Raw genomic sequence first — 20,157 nt, forward strand, 5'->3', positions numbered from 1 at the left:
CAGCTGCAGTGCTGGTAAATGACTTAAGCTTAAGAACAAAGACCTAAAGGCATAAGTTATTCATAGGGTCCGCTGAATGAGGACTTAATGCATTGGTCTAGGCACTCTGGACCTGTGCAGATTGGCATGTCATTTGCACACCATGATATGTCCTCTTAAGAATAAAAGAGGAGCCTCATGGCCCCAAGGGGTTTATGAGGGGTCGTTAGCTGGATATGCATTAGCAAGGAGAACCGAGGTGCACACCTAGGCACACAGGGTTGCTGCAGATAGGCATGCCATCTGCAGAAGCACAATGGTGATTCTCTAGAATGATATGCATAGATAGCTGACGACAAGCTTCCTCAAATGCTAATGATTGTTAAATGCCTAAAGATCAGAGTAAAAGCTTAATCAGCAACCAGCTATGTGACTTTTAAAATAACTTTAAAAAACCTATATCCTGCACCTACAACCCCTTTCTCACTTGACATAATCCTAAAAAACACAATAAAAGCAGTGTCGTTTCTTAAGGCGGTGCTCTTGGTCCCTGAGACCTTGAGTCCCCCAGTTCCCACCTTTACTTAAGAGAAATGTCTGTGTCTTGTTTTATGTTAACTTTTTTCCTTAAGTTACACAGCACCCGATGTTCAGCCCCATCCTGCTGAGCTGGTCTCGGCGGACGGCCACACTTCAAGATTCTTAATCACCACTTCAAAATCTCTTGCATATAAAATAAATCTCAGGTTTCCAGGGACTGGGTTCTAGATATCTTTGGGAGTCGTTATTCAGCCTGCTACAAGCTATGTTCTGTTGAAGCTGAATGTTAATTTCTTGACATTCAGAAATTCTTAGATAAAGTTTTTCCTTAAACAATCTGAGGATGGACATTGTTTAATGTTACATTTCTGAATGCATCTCAAAATTAAATCACTGCCAAATTTAAATTATAATACACTTGACCTTATCTTATTGGTTTGAATCCCTCTGTTTTACCACAAAAGTACTTTTTTTTTTTAATGGACATGCAGTATATGAATTTAGCAAAACAAAGAACTTCAAATATAATATGAGGAAAATTAAACTCATTATCTATAAAGATGAGTTTCCTGTCAATGATATGTCAACAAAATGCACCAAGAACCCTCTGGTCATGATTATGTGTCCACTATAGGATCAAACAGCAGAGAATCATAAGAAGTCTTACCCTCACTGCACTACTTTCACTTTGCAAAGTAATAATCCATATTACCTTTCTTCAAAAGGAAATAATGAAAGTATTCAACCTCCTTTCTAAATACATACATTCAAATTTGACAGTGTCTCGGTAAAGGACTCATTTTAAAAGCAATCTATGCTCACTGTAGAAAAAAAATGAAAATAAACCAGAGAAACACAGACTGTTTATTCTTTATTCTCCCAGTTTTTAAATATGAATTACAAATAACTCCATTACACTATTACATAATTTTATCAAGATATCTTTATAAAAATTATGGCACATTCTATTACTTGAAGTTATCATGACATTTTACCAATTCTCCACTTCTGTTCAGGAATAAGAAGACGAATGCCTCCCAAAGATATCCCCATCTAATCTCTAGAACCTGTGAATATGTTACCTTGGGGAATGGGACTTGGCAAATGTGGTTAGAGGAATGATTTTGAGCTTCAGAGATTATCTCGTGTTATATAATCATTAGGGTCCTAATAAATGGTAAAGAGAGATGCAGGAAAGTTGGGATCAAATCCAGAGAGAGATCTGAAGATGCTACACCAGTGGCTTTGAAGATGGAAGGGACCACAAGCTCAGGACTGCAGGTGGCTCTGGAAGCTGGATCAAGTGAAAATATGGACTCTCCCTGAGAGCCTCCAGATGGAGTGCAATCCTGCCAATACCTTGATTTCACCCCAATTCAATTAGCCTCATTTCAGTAAGACTCATTTCAGGCTTCTGACCTCCAGAACTGTAAATGTGTGTTTTTCTAATCCACTAAATGTGTTGTAACTTGTTACGGTAGCAATAGGAAACTAATGCATCACTATTCAAACAGCATAGTGATGGTGATCATTTCAAATAAATCTCTGGGCAGTGTTGGCTGTTTCCTTGGATAAATTCCTAAACACTTTTAAGGTATGTATTGTGAAAAGGGTGTCCAGAAAGTTTGTGCTAAAATAAAGATACACTGATAACGAGTAGGAGGACTTATTCTCTGTTTCCCAATACTGAGCATTACCATTTAATTTTTCTAAATAAATTGATATTTAAAAAGCAATAGTTTTATTATTTTAATCAATTGTCTTAGTTTAGTAGTATGGATGAACATATAAGCTATTAATCATCTGTAGTCTTTAATGAAATACATTTTCATAGTTAGCCAGTTTTTCTACGGAATATATATACTGTTGAGTCAATTCTGTGTTTATTAAAATTAGGAACTCTAATCTAAGAAGTAAATATTTTCTTCAGGTTTTTCACACCTTTTAATGTTTTTTAAAATAATACTTTAATGAGTAAAATTTAATTTATAATATATAAAACCTATATATTTTACCTTTGTAATTTCTTTTATGCTAACATACTTTTTGCCCCATAATACATGAAATCTTAAATCTATATTTTCTTCTAGATTTTACAAATGAGTTTAATCTTAAATTTTAACTTAAAATTCATCAGAAAAATTTTTTTGTGAAAATGGGAGTAGGACCATAATTTTATGTATAATTACAAGTACTTGTATATATGTCTGTGCTAATACCATGTAGTATAAATTTTTTTTTTGTCTTTTTGCCTTTTTTAGGGCCCATCCCACGACATATGGAGGTTCCCAGGCTAGGGGTCTAATTGGAGCTGTAGCTGCCAGCCTACAGAGCCACAGCAACGCGAGATCCAAGCCGCATCTGCAACCTACATTACAGCTCACGGCAACGCTGGATCCTTAACCCACTGAGCAAGGCCAGGGATCAAACCTGCAACGTCATGGTTCGTAGTCGGATTCGTTAACCACTGAGCCACAACAGAAACTCCATCATGTAGTACAAATTATTGTACTTTCTCTGCTCTTGGTACTTCATAAACCTGATGCATTCTAGAAATTAGGTGAAGTACTAACTATCATTAATTTATAAGTGTTATAAGTATCATTCAATTTGTAAGTGTTGAGTCTTATGTGGACAGCACTTTGCTAACATATTTCCTTATGTCAATTCTAGAAGAAAAATAATGTGTCTTGTTCTACCTTGTATCCCTAAAGATTTGCACAGTGACTGGCACACAATATAACCCTGTATTTTTTGCTGAATAAATGAATTTATTAAAAGACAAACCAGACAAAGATTGACCTAAGGGAGCTCCGCTCAAAGGGTTACAACCTGACTAGTATCCACGAGTATGCAGGTTTGATCCTTGGCCTCCCTCAGTGGGTTAAGGATCTGGTGTGGCTGTGGCTGTGGTGTAGGCCACATCTGCAGCTTCAGTTTAACCCCTAACTTCGGAAATTCCATACACTGCAAGTGCAGCCTTAAAAAGAAAAGAAGAAAAAAAGGATGGACCTGAAAAAGAAACCTGAATATTTGAAAACAAGAACATTGTAGAACTGCAATAAATTCAAGAGTTTAAATATATTTCCAAACCTGATATTTACAATAACCCAAATAATGCTAATTCTAAAGTAGCTGTTCTTGAATTAAAACTAAGGTTTAGCAAGTGAATTATAGATTGTAAGCATCTCAAAACTGGAGGTTCATTACCAGCCTAGTGTAAAAACTTTCATTTACAGTCAAATCACTATATTCTAAGGCAACCCAGGTGCTCTTCAGAAAACTGACTTACTGAAAAGTTCTTTATTCTAAGCCAAAAAATGATTTCCCTATGAATTGAAAAACCCATTGGCTCAAATCTCTCTCTTTGAATCACAACCACAAAGAACAAAGCAAATTGCCTTTCCCCTGATAACCTTTCAAATATTATTTAAATGAAATCATCATATTCTTATTTGTAAATATTTTTTTAGAGTCACTGTATTCCTGGGTTTTAGAAAAGAGAATAGAAATTAGCTATTTGAATTCTAATCTCATCTGAAATGTACTCAGTGTTTACCTTGGTTGAAATATCTACTCTAGTCAAACATAGGTCAGTAAAAATATTATGGTAAGTAAGGTGTGTCCAGGGACAGACAGACTTTTAGAAAGCATGAGAATGGGCATTAAAATTGTGATACAGCTTCAGGGAAGGTACCATCGCTAAAATCATAACCATCATCACCACCATTATCATCACCACGTTCAACACAGTCCTATAATGTTTACAAGATAAAAACCCTGCTGTAACTGTTTTAAAACAGCAACTCATCTTACCCAATAACAACTTTCAGAAGTAGGCAACGTTAGTAACTCCCTGTTACTGATGAGGCACTGAGGCAGACAGACTCCTTACCTTGCCCAGGGTTAGATGGGCAGGAGGAGGCAGAGACCACATGAAGCAAACCGGGGCATTTGGCCCAGGAAACAATGCTCTTAACCACCACACTATTCTTCATGGTTCTGTATTTGGTTTTGTTGTTGTTGTTTCATATTAGTGGGTTTTAAAACAACATCCATTGAGGACTACTAGCCTCACTGAAATATTGCCTAAGAAGATGCTGACTGCTTATTATATCTGTAGTTAGAAATTCTGTATGGCTTTCTAACCAAATTGTAGCCAGGCCTGAACCTATTTTTGACTCTCCGAGACTAATTAATAATCTCATGTCAATACTAATTTGTCTCATCTATAAGCTTTTATAAGTAGAAGACTTCAGCACTCTGGTTTGCCTGTGAAGCTCCTAGGTCAGAACAGAGAGTTTGCACTCCGCTATGATTCCTGTCAACTTAAGGAACTGGTTTCATCTTGCCATGAATTCCTGCTTTCTTTTCCCTTCTCACACCCATCCACTAAAATGCTGATAAAAGTCTTATTAACTTCCAAGGTTCCAAGGTATAAACATGAACTACAAGATGATTTGGAGATTTACACACCCATGAAGTTAGTCAAGAGGAAACCAATCTCTCTCTCTCTCTCTTTTTTTTTTTTTTTTGGCTGCACTTGTGGCATGTGGAAGTTCCCGAGCCAGAGACTGAAGCTGAGACACAGCTCTAACTAGAGCCACAGCAGTGGCAATGCTGGATCCTTAACTCACTGAACCACGAGGGAATTCCTCAATATATCTATTTTATATGAGCTTACTGTCTGGTTTTGTTTTAGGCAAACAGGGACTCATTTTATGTGTGTGTTAAATATCAAAGAACTCATTACCTAGGGAATTCAAGCAGTATTGTCTGCAAACACATTTCTCACTCATTTCTGTGTCATGAGGCCTTATTTTACTTCTTCTGTTTGCCTCTCACCATAGCTAGTCCTCCAATGTCCCTGTAAGGCAGCATCACACAGAGCAAACTCTACCTCCTCTCACCCTCTGGGTGACTTTGTACCGGCTGGTACTAATCATACCCAGAAGTTTTTGGTACTCATGTTATCTCTGTGTTTCTGTAAACTGTTTGCCAACATGGAGAGAGTCTTAATTCATCTGGAAGCTCCACAGGGTTTAGTATAAGGAATTTTTAGTTATCTGAAATGTGAAAAGAGAGATAATTTGAGCACTTGCTTTTACTCCAATTGAAATGGTATTCTCCCATTCCAAATATGCATTGTTGATTTCACATGACGTCCAGTATTAGAGACCAAAGGTAAAAGTACCAAATGAAGCACAGGATCTCTGAGTTCTCTGCTGAAACGCCACACACACTACCTTTCAGAGCTTTAGGCGAGGGCTATGATAATTAAAAATTGTTGTCTAAATGTCAAATAAACATCTTGACAATCCATATCTGATATATTTATATAATTATCTTATGCCAGTTATTAGGCTTATGATTTCTTACAAACTTATATTCTATGAAAACTAAAGTTAGCAATTTGGATGTAGACTAAATATAGTAGATCTGTAGATTTTAAGGACATCTGTGGTAGCTTAAAATAATGCACAGTGAAAACATATTTTGTCCAGTGTAGGCAGAGATAAAACTAAAAAGAAAATGTCAGTATTATCACATTAAAATATATCCATGCCATCATTTACTTCAGACTCTTTGCAAACTAACCCGGAATAATCCAAAGCAGTTTCAGATAGTTTAATTATTTTCCAAATGATGGATATCAATTATAAACTCTCAAAGATCAATTCATGCTATATACCTGGTTTAATGTAAACTGTCTATTATAGATTTAAAAAATTTCAATTTAATGGATACTGTTACATTTTCACAACTACTTTGTAAAAGTTACTTTGGGAAATAGAAGTGATGTAATTCTTTTGTGTCTTTGTTTGCCTGGCTTTTAAACTTTCACAAGGCAGCTAAGCAATGTGACCAGAGATCAAGCCTCAGACCCACCTCCTCAAGGTGAGAGGGTCCCATGACTTTTAAAATATGCTATTAATTATTCATTTCCTTTTGTCAGTGACACTGATGAAACTCTAAATTGATGTTTCAGAGTTATGGACTATGTTTAAAGAATATAACTTCTTATCTGAGTGGAAAATTAACTCTCACCTCCTCTTTCTCACTATGTGTGTGTGGCAGGTGGGGGGTGGGGGCCCATGATCACACACTCACTTTGCTATATTTCTTTTTTTTTTTTTCTGTCTTTCAGGGCCACACCAATGGCATATGGAGGTTCCCAAGCTAGGGGTTGAATCAGAGCTACAGCTGCCAGCCAATGCCACAGCCACGGCAAGGCGGGATCTAAGCTGTGTCCGTGACCTACACCACAGCTCACGGCGACATCAGATCCTTAACCCTCTGAGCGAGGTCAGGGTTCAAACCCACATCCTCATGGATGCTAGTCAGGTTCGCTAACCACTGAGCCATGATGGGAACTTCAACTTTGTTATATTTCTTATTTTATGACCAATCTCTCAAATTTCAAGTGCCAACATATTTTAGATAAATGTGAATTATTTCAACCTTCCCTTTCCTAAAAGTTTTGTCATCACTATGTCCAAGGGGACATGATCCCCCCACCCCTCAAGTGGGAAATTCTTGCTCTGTCATTTGATACAAATGTTTGCCTCTCTTCACTCTTCTTTTCCATGGAACTCAGCAACATTAATGAATGACATAGCAAATATAATTTATGAGCAATACTGTGTTCAAGAGAATCTGCCCCTAGCTGATGGATTATTTAAAAAATTTGGCAATACGCTCTATCTTCTGATACTGGAGTTGGAGAAAGCTGGCTTCTACCTAGAACACTGCCGAGGCTGACCAAATGTTGTCTTAGATTAGGGTCTTAGGTTATGATTACATCAGGTCAGAAGGAACTGCCCTGTGTGAAATAAGAAATGTGATTAACCTCTTTTCGGTGGAGTGGTAGGAGTAGAGAGCAAAGTCATCCTAGTCCTCCTAACTAGCTATATAACCACTATGATTTGTAACTCTAAAAGCCTCTTATTCCAGAAAGAATACAGATATATTCAGAAGGTTTGAATTCACTGAGAATGACAAAGTAATGCAATGTGAAAAATATTATAATCACATAATATCAAGAAGCATGAAAGAAACGTAAGAAGTTGTAGGGGTTAAAGCCATGGAAAGCTTACAATCAGCTGGGATTATAAAGTAAAGTGAATAAATAATTTATTTTCTTTTCATGGGCAAAAAAACCCACTGCATCCTTAACCTGAATTGGGAATTTATTTGGAAAAAAATCTTCTGTAATTCAACCTTAAACTTTTGCCCCCTGAAAAATTAGGCAATAAGGGATTGAAACTTGAATGCAAACTCTTTGCTACCTCAGACTATCTTTGAGTTATGGTTTTTAAAAATATTCACATCACCATAATTTAGTGATCTCATTTTACCTCATTTTATAGGTAAAATGTATATTTTAAGCATAACTAGTGCTTGTAAAAGGGTGCTCAATATTTATGTTTTATCCTTTTACAGAAGTGAATAAGAACCTTCCAGAATGTTCACTTGGTTTCACGTCATTTCTAGGAGGCAGGGAAAGAAGGATGATAACACATCCATGGCTAAGTTGAAATGTTCGAAAAGTTGGGAGCAGCCATAGTGTTTGGGTGGTTTTTCTAAAATCAACAGCCGAGTGTATATACTTACATGTGGCTCTGTTTCCATATTTTGTTCTATTCTAGTAGAACAGCCTCTGCTCAAAGTAGAAGAGCAAGAGAAATGCAAGTATTCTACATAATGGTAACTGAATTTTGGATAAAACTTTACTGTCAAATTAAAATACAAGTTAAATCCAGATTAAGTCGACCTCTGATCTCCTGCTAGATATCTTCTTGTCCTCATGGCAAAGGTCAATGTTCTTTTGACTCATGCATATAACCTAAAAATACTTTTGTCTTCTGCATAACACTGTCTCGCTTAACTCTACCTCCCTATTTATTCAACACATGGCATTGTGCATATACATTCTCAAAAGAAGAAGCAATACCAGAATGACCTACATGGTAAAAACGTCCAGCGTATCTCCAGCAGTTCTGGCCATTTCGAAATAGGTTTGCAGGATGGTGACAGTCCCAGAAAGTGCTTCATGACCACAGCCGCAGAACAGGGCAACGCCAGCATAGAGCAGGATGGTGGCAATCAGAGAGGCGTAGGGGATGCCTCCCAGGCATTTAATACAGCACTCAAAACACCCTGCAAAAGACCAACAGAAAGAAAGTTAGACATGAATATTTTTGGCAATCTTTTTTCCAAACTTATGCATTATAGAAAGTATAGCTGCATTTATAGAGGGTATCAGGTCAACAATGTACAAGTCCTGGGTGTCCTGTAAGGTATAAAAAATCAAGTTGTTTAATTGTAACCCCATTCTCCACAGACAAGAGAACACTTGTTTCTGCTGATGGCTGCCTTTTTTACCCCCAAACCAGCAGAAGCCCTTTCTTCTCCACATAGCTTTCCTATAATAACTAATCTTCTCTCTATATATAGATGAATTTCATTTTATCTTGAAGCTTCTGCTCTCAAATTTCCCAAGTTTTTAAGTTTTTATTTCCATGACATGTATTCTTTTGAACTCCCCATGCCTATATCTTTTAAACAGTGAGTCAAGAACTGTTAGTTGTGTGTGAACCCAGCTCAGTGAACATTGACCAGAAATTTTTAAAAGTGAAAGAGAATATTTGTGCGCAGGTAGGAAGGCAAATTGTTCTAGAATCAGATGTTTATTTAGTGCAGATGTTTATTTAATGCTTGTTATTTTCGTAGTGACCCATAATGTGCAATCTATCTCTTGTTGTGGTGCATGGTAAATAAAAAATGAAAAAGACATTGGCAACATAGAAAAGAGAGACCTGGACTGGTTAGAATCCTGACTCCACCATGGTGTGTTTTCTGGCAAGTTTTTTCTTTAGAATTCATCATTTGAAAAAGGGTGACAGTAAAAATTTCCCTCAAATGGTTCTTGTGAGAATTATATGAGTTGACACAGAAAATGGTGCATAACATAGAGTAACTACACAGTAAATGTTATGTCTACCATTATTGGATATAATTTTAACTATTACTAGTATTAACTATATTGTATATATATGGTTTCCAAAAATTGTTGGACCACCATCATTACTTTTGCTTTTGAAAATTTCATCACTTTATTTTCAAAAGATGGCTTTAAAGTAGTCTGAGACATCAGATAACCCTGGTTGTTAATATTCAAAATAAGTTAAGTATTAGAATTTCCTAGCCAACTGTTAGATATCTTCTACTAAGGGGTTAACTAGAAATGCTTAGGTTTATATGTTTTGCAATAAGAAATAATGATGACACACTATTTGCCAGCCACTGATGAGAAAGGAACTTTTAGGTTAGAGGGCTGACAAGCCGAAAGGGACCCCTAACGTAATCGAGTCACCTCATCCACCTTCATCTCTCACTGCTGCTTTCCCATACATAGTCTATCCCATAGATTTGCTCCTACTTTTTCCCCTTTGAAAATTCTTTTTTTTTTTTAATCTTTTTGCCATTTTTGGGGCCGCTCCTGTGGCATACGGAGGTTCCCAGGCTAGGGGTCGAATCGGAGCTGTATTGCCAGCCTACACCAGAGCCACAGCAACGCAGGATCTGAGCCGCATCTGCAACCTACACCACAGCTCACGGCAACGCCAGATCGTCAACCTACTGAGCAAGGGCAGGGATCAAACCTGCAACCTCATGGTTCCTAGTCAGATTCGTTAACCACTGCACCATGACGGGAACTCCTCCCCTTTGAAAATTCTTGATCGGATTCCCTTTTGTAATACTGAACCTTCTAAAAAACTCTCCACATAATTGACTTTTCCTTTCTTCAACACATAACAAATGATATTGGAAAATGGACTGTTATTTATTGCACCCAATTAAATCATAAGAAGATGTGTGTTCATTTTATTTATGATGCGTAGATGTTTACAGCAACATCTGAAACATGTGGTGATTGCCAAGTTGCTGCATGAAGTACCTTTATATGCAGAGGGTGGGCTAGTCTGCTGCTCTAATACTGATCACTGAACTAGCTTTACTAAGAGAATTAAGGATCATCTCGCCTGTCCCAGGAGAGGTTAAAAAAAGAAGCCTGAACACCTCCCCACTGCATAGCTCTTGATTTTACAGATAGAATCATTCTCTGAACACTCCTCCCCCAATACACACACACACACACACACAATATCACACACACACACACACAATGTGGGGAAGGAGAAAAGGTTAGAACAGCTTGACACGTCATGTGATAGGAAGAAATTTCACTGGCAGATGGACGAGACCAGTGTGTATAGTATCTGAATGTCATTGAACAGAGTTTTGAGTAGAGATGAACAAGGTAACAGAAAAATCTTTGGACTGGTCTCTGTCTCATGTTGTAAAATTTGCATCTTACAGATCATTTGCAAATAAAAAAAATAAAATTTGGTATCAATCCAAGAAGAGTTAGACCTAATTCTGACAAGCGACCCAAATAGCGCATTATCCCAGATTCCATTCCTTTTGATTTCTCTTCCTATTATTTTTTTCTTTAAATTTTTTTAAAATTAAAGTATAGCGGATTTACAATGTTCCTTCAATTTCTGCTGTACAGAAAAGTGACCCAGTCATACATATATACACATTCTTTTTCTCATATTAACTTCCATCATGTTCTATCCCAAGAGATTGGATATAGTTCCCTGTGTTATACACACATCTTGCTTATCCATCCATTCTAAATGTGATAGTTTGCATCCACCAACCCCAAACTCCCAGTCCATCGCATTCCTTCCTTCTCCCCCTCTCCCCCTCTCCCCTGGCAAACACAAGTCTGCTCTCCATGTCCATGACTTGTTTTTGTTTTGTAGATAGGATCATTTTGCCATATTTTAGGTTCCACACATAAGTGATATCATTATTCTTGAAGCATCTAAGTGTATGGGATTTCTACTGCAGACCTTGAGGTGTCAAAACCAGATTACAGTATTTCAATGAAACCCCATAGGAGTGGAAGCCAAATATACAGAAAAGAGTCCAAACACCAAATTCATAGATAGGAATTACTTTTGCTGGATCCTACACCTAAAGCTTTTAATAGAGTAGAGACAACATCAGAATGAGAATGGCTTAGAAGCAAATGAAGTGGTAAGCCCACTGATGGTCACCAAACTGCCATAGAAGACTTCCAATTAATTCTGTTACTAATTCAAGTCAGTCTCTATTTATTTCACATATTCTCCATTATGATTTAGATGGACCAATCTAGCCTCCAGGTAAGCAAGCCTAGTTACCTAGACTATATATTCGCATGGGAGGGGATGCTATTCGTGTCATAGTCTGTCACACTAAATAAAGCTTTAACTGAGGATTGACTTTTTTTTTTTTTGGTCTTTTTGCCATTTCTTGGGCCGCTCCTGAGGCATATGGAGTTTCCCAGGCTAGGGGTCGAATCAGAGCTGTAGCCGCCGGCCTACACCAGAGCCACAGCAACTCGGGATCTGAGCCGCGTCTGCAATCTACACCATAGCTCAGGGCAACGCCGGATCCTTAACCCACTGAGTGAGGCCAGGGATTGAACCCACAACCTCATGGTTCCTAGTCGGATTCGTTAACCACTGAGCCACGACGGGAACTCCAGAGGATTGACTTTTAAATTTAGAAAAAAAAAATGAGATAAATTTCAATTCGGCGTAAACCCAAACTGAAATATTTGAGTATAAGGCATTTCCGAATGAGTTTAAGATCTCTAAGTTAAATAGAAATGTTTCTTTAACTTTCTATTTAAATGCTGTCACTGAAATCTCTCAGAATTATAGCACCCCTATGGATAAGTACAAATTCCTCTACACCTCCATGACGGCCAGGTCAGCCTAGAATCTTTCCATTTCTGTCCTGAGCCTCTGTAGGACTTTTACTCAAAACAAGAAACTTGTAGTATCTCATCAAGCCCACTTTGCCCTGGTAATGGCTGGATCCTAATTGCCCCCACTCTTGCACTGAATTGCCTACTGGATTTTAAAGACGCCTCTCAGAGCTCCCATCTGGGGAAGCAGTGTGCCGTTGCAGAATTTTCTCCAGCTGCCAGAATCCCACGTAGCTGCTGGCAGGGGACCTTCTTTCCTCCCACAGTGAGAAACAGCCTTGGCAGAGCCGCACAGTCACCATAGTAACCATGCTCCTGGGCCCAGAATACGCTCCCAACAATCATCTTTTAAGGCTGAGGATTCTGCTGCCACCCATCACCAGGTTTTTTCTTCACCTCAAATGAGAAATCCGGATATTAAATGAATATCAGTGAAAGCGTAAGTCAGTGGAAGGATGACAATGGAGAAAATACCTTTCTTGAGAAAACTCTATTAAAAACAATAAAGATTCCTTCACACAGGAAACATTTTCAATATTAGATATGATGAGAGTAAGGCTTTTGATTCTCAAAGAGAGCTGATGGTTGAAATATCAAACCCCAAATTTATATTCTACAGACCTGCAAAAAAGCATTTCTCATATCTAGTTCCCACTTGCATGCTCTCAAATGAATGAACACTATGCTTTTACTTTCCCATGAAAACAAAAGGAATCAACACACTATGAAATAGTAGCACTTGTCCAAAATTTTCAAAGAAAATGGAAGCTCAAGATAGCCTAAATCTTTTTTTTTTAAAATGAGATATATGATTAATGTGGTTTCATTTAAATGTTGTGAAGTAAACACAAGCTTTTGCCTTTGCTCACTCCACAAAGTGAACCAAAATAAATAAAGGGAAAAGACCCTAATTCATCAAGAAAAAGAGCAAGAGAGACAGACAACTGAGAAGAGAGGCCAACACAAGGATGGATCCTGGAAAAGAGATTGACAAGAGACAGACAATTTATTCACTGATAAATTTTCCCCAGTACCACTGATCAAGGAGCTGATTCTTCTTCTATCGACTCACAGTATCACTTCTGTCCTAAGTATCCACAGAGGTCTGAGTCTGTTTGTGGGCCATCTATTCTGTCCATCGGTATGTTGTCTGTTGTTCTATTCCCAGGCCATGGAGTTTGCCTTGGTGGTGAAGAAAATTCCCCCAACTTGCTCAGCTTCCTTACCTGTTTCATGCTTTTCACTGCCCTATTACATTAACATGTACATTTTAAAAATAGCTTGTCTGATTCCACAATTTACCTTATTAGGATTCTAATTGGTATTTTTACATTGATTTTATATCTAGAAATTTTGCAAAATTATTTTTTCGACTCTCTAAACTCTTTTGATTCTGTGAACTATTTTGAGTTTGTGTTGATAATCATCCCATCTGTGAAAAATTTGAGCTTTATCTCTTTCTATTCATTATGTATACCTTTTTACTGATCTTTTTCTTGACTTTACTCTGTTGTTTTACCATTAAGTGTGATGCTCCCTGTTGGTTTATTGGTTAAAGAAGGTCTCTTCAATTTTGAATTTTGTAATAGGCTTTTCCCCATCTGTTGAAATAATTTCATTTTTTTAATCTGCTATTTCAATAGTTTTTTCAATTTTAAACTAAACTTGCATTCCTGAGAAAAATCCAACTGAGTCATCCTGTATTTTTTAATACATTGCTGAATTTGTCATGCTAACATTTTGTTCAATACTTTTGTATGTATGAATTCACAAATACTTACTGGGCTCTCACCAGGTGCCAGGCACATAGCTAATTGCTGGAGCTGTGGAAGTAAGTCAAATAAACAAAAATCTCTATTCTTATTCTAGAGATGAGAAACAGACAATAAACAAGATACAGAAGTAGTATATGTGAGAATGTGAAAAGTGCAAAGAAAAGCAAAACATGGAAGAGGGGAGGGAAATGGGAATAATTCAGGGAATGACATTTTTTAAAAAGAATAATTGAGACGAAGGAGGTAAAGGGGCCATGCATGAGGCTAGCTGGGAGCAGAGGGTTCACAAAGAGGAAAAGGACATGCTAATGTCCTGAGGCAGGTGTATATCTAGAGTATCCAAGGAAAACCTACGAAGTCAGTGGTGGTAAATAGACTGAGGTTGAAACAAAAGAACAAAAGATGAGATGATGAGATTAAAAATGTCCTGTAAAGACAGGGATGTCCACATTAATGAATGTGACTGACATCTCGCTTTTGCTTTCTTGTTTTGGAATCAAGTTTACATTAGACGTGTAAGGTAGCCTCCTTTTTTGACACCTTGGGGTTGTTCATATTATGTTTAGCAGCACAATAAACATTTGGTAGAACCAGCCTGTAAAATCACCCAGACCAGCTGTGTACTTTGTGGGAAGAAGTTTAACTCCTGATCTAATTTGCCAATGACTGTAGAACGAATCAAGTTTTCTATTTCTTCTGAAGTCTTTTGCTAAGTTCACTTTTGTAGGCATCTGAAAACTTAGTGCAAGATTTAAAACTTAGGATGAAGTTTAACTTTTTTATTATTTTTAACTTATTCACCATCTGCATGTATTTCCTTTCCTTGTCCTTGATGATTTCATTTTCTTCCCTCTCTTCCTCTCTGCCCCCCACCCCTCTGTCTCTTCTTCTTTCTCTGTTTCTCTCTTCTTAAAGTGTACAAGTCAGAATAACATGTTTTATGCTCTATATTTGCTACAAAAAAAAATCAATGACTTAAAACATCACATTTTATTTTTTAATCAGGCGATAATATTTCCAGCCTAGGTTAGTAGTGGGGCTCTCTGGCCATTCTGAAACTCAGGCTGATGAAGAGAACACTGTTTTAAACACTGCCAGTCATCATGTTAGGATTAAAAATATCAGCAAAGTCTCACTCTGATAAAAACTCATGCTGCAGTGATATGTGCTATTTCTATTTCCTGTCTATTGGCCAGAAAGTCACATGCTTCCCCCTCAATCACACAGACAGAAAGCGCAATTTTACCATGTTTGTGAAAGAGAGGGAACATAAACACTTAGCCAATAGCCCTAATGGCAGTGGTAATAGTAATGGCAATGGCTTTTCAATATTATTATTCTTGTAGAAGAACTTATTTTGCATGTTTACATTATGTTTTCTTAGTTTCTGTTCTTAAATTATTTATTTTGCTTTAACTTTCTGTTGGTGTATTTTGCTATATATAATGGATAGCAAATGGATGCTTTTGCTACCCATTTGTCTTGAAATGAACGCTGAGTTCATTAAGTTTCATTCTTTCTTCTTTTCTAATATAAACATTTAAGGAGATCAATTTCCCTTCTAATTTTGGTTGAGCGAATTTCACAAGTTTTAATTTGTAATTTTTTCTGTATTGTTCAGTTGTAAAAAGTCTCTAACACCTATTGTGATTTGCTTCTGAAACATTATTTATATACCTGTTTTCTTTGGTTTTTTTTAATTTCCAAATTTATGAGGTTTTTCTATTTTTCGATGTGTTTTGTGTTTTTATCAACTGCATTGCTGTTAGAAAAAATGGTCTATAAGATAGCAATCTTTTGGAATTTATGGTAATTTATTTTACATTAAAATTTAGATGAGTTTTTGAGACTCTAGCAGAAATTAAAGTCACAAACTCAAAGGAGAGATGGTTTGAGGTTATAAGATTCTGAGGAGACAGTTTCCCCAGTCAACCCATCCAAGGTAAAGAACAGGTAATTTTTTTTCTGTTATAGACAGAAATCTTATCATTATTGCTATTCTATGGGTTTTTTTTTTAATTATTATTTCATTTTATTTTCCTGGTTCAGCTTCCCTTTCAGAGCCTTGGGTTTTGTACTGTGTGTATCAAGTTGATTCTGTCTGTTTCCTAATCTCTGCTCCCAGGACACCACATGTAAAGCCAAGGGGACTTGGAACATCCAAGTGATCCTACAGCCTGTTTTTAGCTCCAAAGCTACCTTGCTTATCTTCTGAACTTCTCATTTACTCTACTCTTGGCTTCTGAGGATTCTGCTTGCTCTCTCAATGTATGCATATGTAAGTAAATATATTTTAATTATATCTACATTTTAAATGTGTGTATTTGAGACACACATATGTTAATTCCACATTTTGTTTTACAAAAGTAAAGTTTTGCATGTTATTTAGTCTACCAAACTGCTGGGAGTTCACTCTTAATTACAAAGGGACAACAAAAGATCACCAGGTATTTGAGGAACACTTCCAACTTGAAAGAGGGAAATAAAAATAAATAAACACAAAAAGAGCTCCAGAAATGAGAGAAAGCAGGCAGATGATGAGAGTTCAAATGGGTGCCCTCTCTTCCCCCATATATATTCCTATATTCCTCCATAATAGAATAAAACACATTGTATTCTTGAAATAAGAGTAGGTGCTAAAAATAGGTAACAGCAAAAAAGAGTTAAAAGGTCTCATTCAATAAAAATATGATAGCAGAAGTTTAAAATTTAAAGGAAGGGCTAAAAGACAAAGAACAGGAAATCTACAAAATCTATGTTAAAGTAGAACAAAAGGATGAAGATGGACTTGGAGAGAAGAGATAAGCAATTTAGAAAATCAGATGAGGAAGTCTAACTTCCACATCCAAATATAATGATGTCCATCAAGAAAGCAGAGAAAATGAAGATTAGCAAATTATCAAGTTCTATAAAACTATCCCCTAGAATCCACAAGCATGCATGTCCAGATGGATAGGATTTTTCTTTATGGACTGGTTTCTTTTCTGCAGTCCTTGTACCCCACCCCCCACCCCCATACCTACTGCTCTCTCCAGCCTTGCCCAGGCCAAGACTAGAGGCCTGGGGTTGGGTGTGTGGTTCTTCCAGTTAAAGTGACTGGGGTCCTAGATAATGTCTTCAACAAAGCCATCCTCAGACAAAGGAAATGGGACATTATCTGCTAAAATGCAAGCAGATGATTTTGCAGAGGGCCTTCCTGAAAACTTGTAACAATTCAATTTGGCCTTAGAATCATAAGTGTCTGTGGAAATGTTAGTGGCATGAAGTCAGTCTGTGTTCTCTTATCCTATTATACAATGAATCAGTTCCTTTGGATAGAAATGGTCACCATTAAATTAAGACTTGATGGTACAAAGTTTATTTCACATGCTCCTTCCTTTGTTTGATGCCTTGGCTAGCAGCACATGCATGGAATCACTAAATCAATATACAATGAATTTTTTTTAAGCACCTACTAGTTCTACATGCTGAGTCTACAGGAGGGACAAAAAATATGATCTCTACCTCACAGTAGTGAGAAATAAGCCTACATACTGGTGGAAAATAAAATTAGAAATTTCCAGCACTTGCTCAAAAATTTTTCCAAAAATACTCTATCTGAATATACAGTATTGTTGTGATGTTGTGATGTCAGGACAGCAAGCATCACCGTATACATCAACAAACCAGAAAGAGTGGCTGTGCACTTAAATTTCAAAATTATTCAAAGAATGGGAGAAAAATGCCCTTGGTGTAAAATATAGCATGATAGAAAAATGAGCAGTAAGATAATAGTTCAAAACTGTGCTTTTAAATAACTCTTTACACTGTACAGTTTATAGCAAACATAATTTCTAATACTAACCCTTTGATTAATGACATGCCCATCTACAGTTTTAAAACATCCTAGAATGTAGCTCAAATGATCACCAATACTAGCGACATTTTATTAACATTTTATTTAAAAACATGTCTAGGGAACAAAATACAGAGTTAAGGCAAACATCTGAATAGTTAGGGACAAAGTAGCATTGTCAAGAAAAACTCAAATAACAGGCTTTTAATGCTAAATATTTTAGTTATTACTACAATCCTGTGCTTAAACAATCAGTTCCTAATTTTAAAAAGAACATCTTGGAAAAGGAAAAGAATATGCAAGAGTTTGGAGATATTATTTTTATACCCTCCTAAGTTTGTGGTTGGGTACTAAAATCACCAGGGTTTTGGTCAAAAATAGATCCTAGGATCCTCTCTGTTGAAAACTTTGTGGTTTTGATCAAGTACGTCAGCTGATTCTGATGTACAGATGTAACGGCATATGGAAACCATGCAGTATTATATAAAATCATATTAAATGTCTAACAGTTTAAAATTAGTTGATAAACCAGATATTTATGTAATCCAGGAATTAAAAAGGATTTACTCTAAGAATTCTGAACAAAATTGAACAGAGGATGCAGTTTATAACTAAATGACACCAATAAGAATTTGTTGAACAGTTTCAATGCATCAGAAACAGTGCCAAGACATTTCATGTATAGATGGGTGTGGTTTCCACAGTAACCCTATGATGAGGCTATAATAACAGATATGCGATTTCTCAGATGATTATTGAGGGCTGGTATTGAAAAGTATGGGAAAGTCTGTGTATTGTGAATTTTCCAGAAGAATAATGACATTTTTTTTTTAAATGTGTTTTTACTATGGAAAATGTTATATTAATATTTACAACTCAGAGTTTAAAAATATATATATATTTCACTAATTACAGAACATTCTGTACTGGTCAACTTGACTTAGCCAGAATGTTTTGATTAATTAAACTAATTTCCCAAAGTCAGAAAGTTAATTGTTTCGGTAATGATTAGAACAACACTCTTCTGACTGTGATAAATAAGCCCTGATAGTGAGGGAACAGTCAGGCAGAGACAGGTTTCTGAACTGCAGTAAGAACAATCCCTGGAAGAAAAAAAGTGGAGCCTCAAAACTGCTCTGAGTGCCAGACACTTGTGAGGTTCTTGCAGAACACATCTGGCTTGCTCAGATGATGTTCAGAGATCCAGTGAAAACCCTCATCTTCTGTAATGAATGAACAAATGAACATCAATATCAGTATGGCTGCATCCTCACAACATTTAGGCCTATGTTCAGAATGCCATTTGTTCCTTTGTTGGATTATCTGTTGCTGCCTAATAAGCCATCCCAAAGATGTATAAGCTTAAAACAAAAATTGGAGTTCCCATGTGGCTCAGCTGGTTAAGAACCCGACACAGTATCCACAAGGAAGCAGGTTTGATCCCTGGCCTCCCTCTGGCATTGGATCTGGCATTGCCATAAGCTGCAGTGTAGGTCACAGACTTGGCTTGGATCTGGCTTTACTGTGGCTGTGGCTTAGGCTAGCAGCTGCAGCTCTGATTTGATCCCCTAGCCCAGGAACTTTCATATGCTGCCAGTGTGGCTGTAAAAAGAAAAAAATATATAATTTCTCATATTTCCATGAACAGTTTTCACTTGCAGTCATTCTATTTCAGCCAAAAGATGAATGGGGTCTGGAGTCATCTGAAAGCTTGGTTGGGCTGGTTGTCCAAGAAGGTTCCTCCACTTGCAGGTGTGGTGAAGCATCTCAGCTGGCATGCCTGCAACAGCGAAAGGCTTCCAAGGAATATTCACTCCCAGTGGCTTCTCCCAGTGGCTATTTAAGTTGTCGCACAGCACGGTGAGCTGTAGTGGATGGCTTTGATCAAAGCAGGCACTCCAAGAGCAAGTAAGTAAGCATTTCCAGTCTTCTTAATTGCTGAGTCCAGAAAGGGTCTACATCCTGCTGTCAAAGTCAGCACAGGCAGCCCAGATTCCTGGGTGTTGGGAAATTGACTCCAAGCCTGGACAGGCAGGGTGGTAAAGAATTTGCAGCCTGTCTTCAATCTGCCACAAGGTCATCCAGTTTAAAACTGAAAATTCTATCCCAAGGATAGCTTTGTTTTTCTCCAAGACACTCATAAACATCTGATATATTTTTATCTAACTCATTGACTTTGTTCATTGACTCTCTTCTCC

At 37.1% G+C, this 20,157-nt stretch overlaps 1 protein-coding gene across 2 annotated transcripts in view; it reads right to left on the reverse strand.

Annotated features, from left to right (window-relative positions):
• The window catches only part of GPM6A (glycoprotein M6A), a 296,430-nt gene that overhangs the window by 38,781 nt on the left and 237,492 nt on the right, over positions 1-20,157 (reverse strand). For both annotated transcript variants that reach the window (XM_047772275.1, XM_047772273.1), the window contains exon 2: positions 8,487-8,679. In XM_047772275.1, the coding sequence (XP_047628231.1) occupies positions 8,487-8,679 (193 nt within the window). The remainder of the gene's footprint in view (positions 1-8,486; positions 8,680-20,157) is intronic.

Source organism: Phacochoerus africanus, chromosome 3, assembly GCF_016906955.1.
Source record: "Phacochoerus africanus isolate WHEZ1 chromosome 3, ROS_Pafr_v1, whole genome shotgun sequence".
Taxonomy (NCBI): domain Eukaryota; kingdom Metazoa; phylum Chordata; class Mammalia; order Artiodactyla; family Suidae; genus Phacochoerus; species Phacochoerus africanus.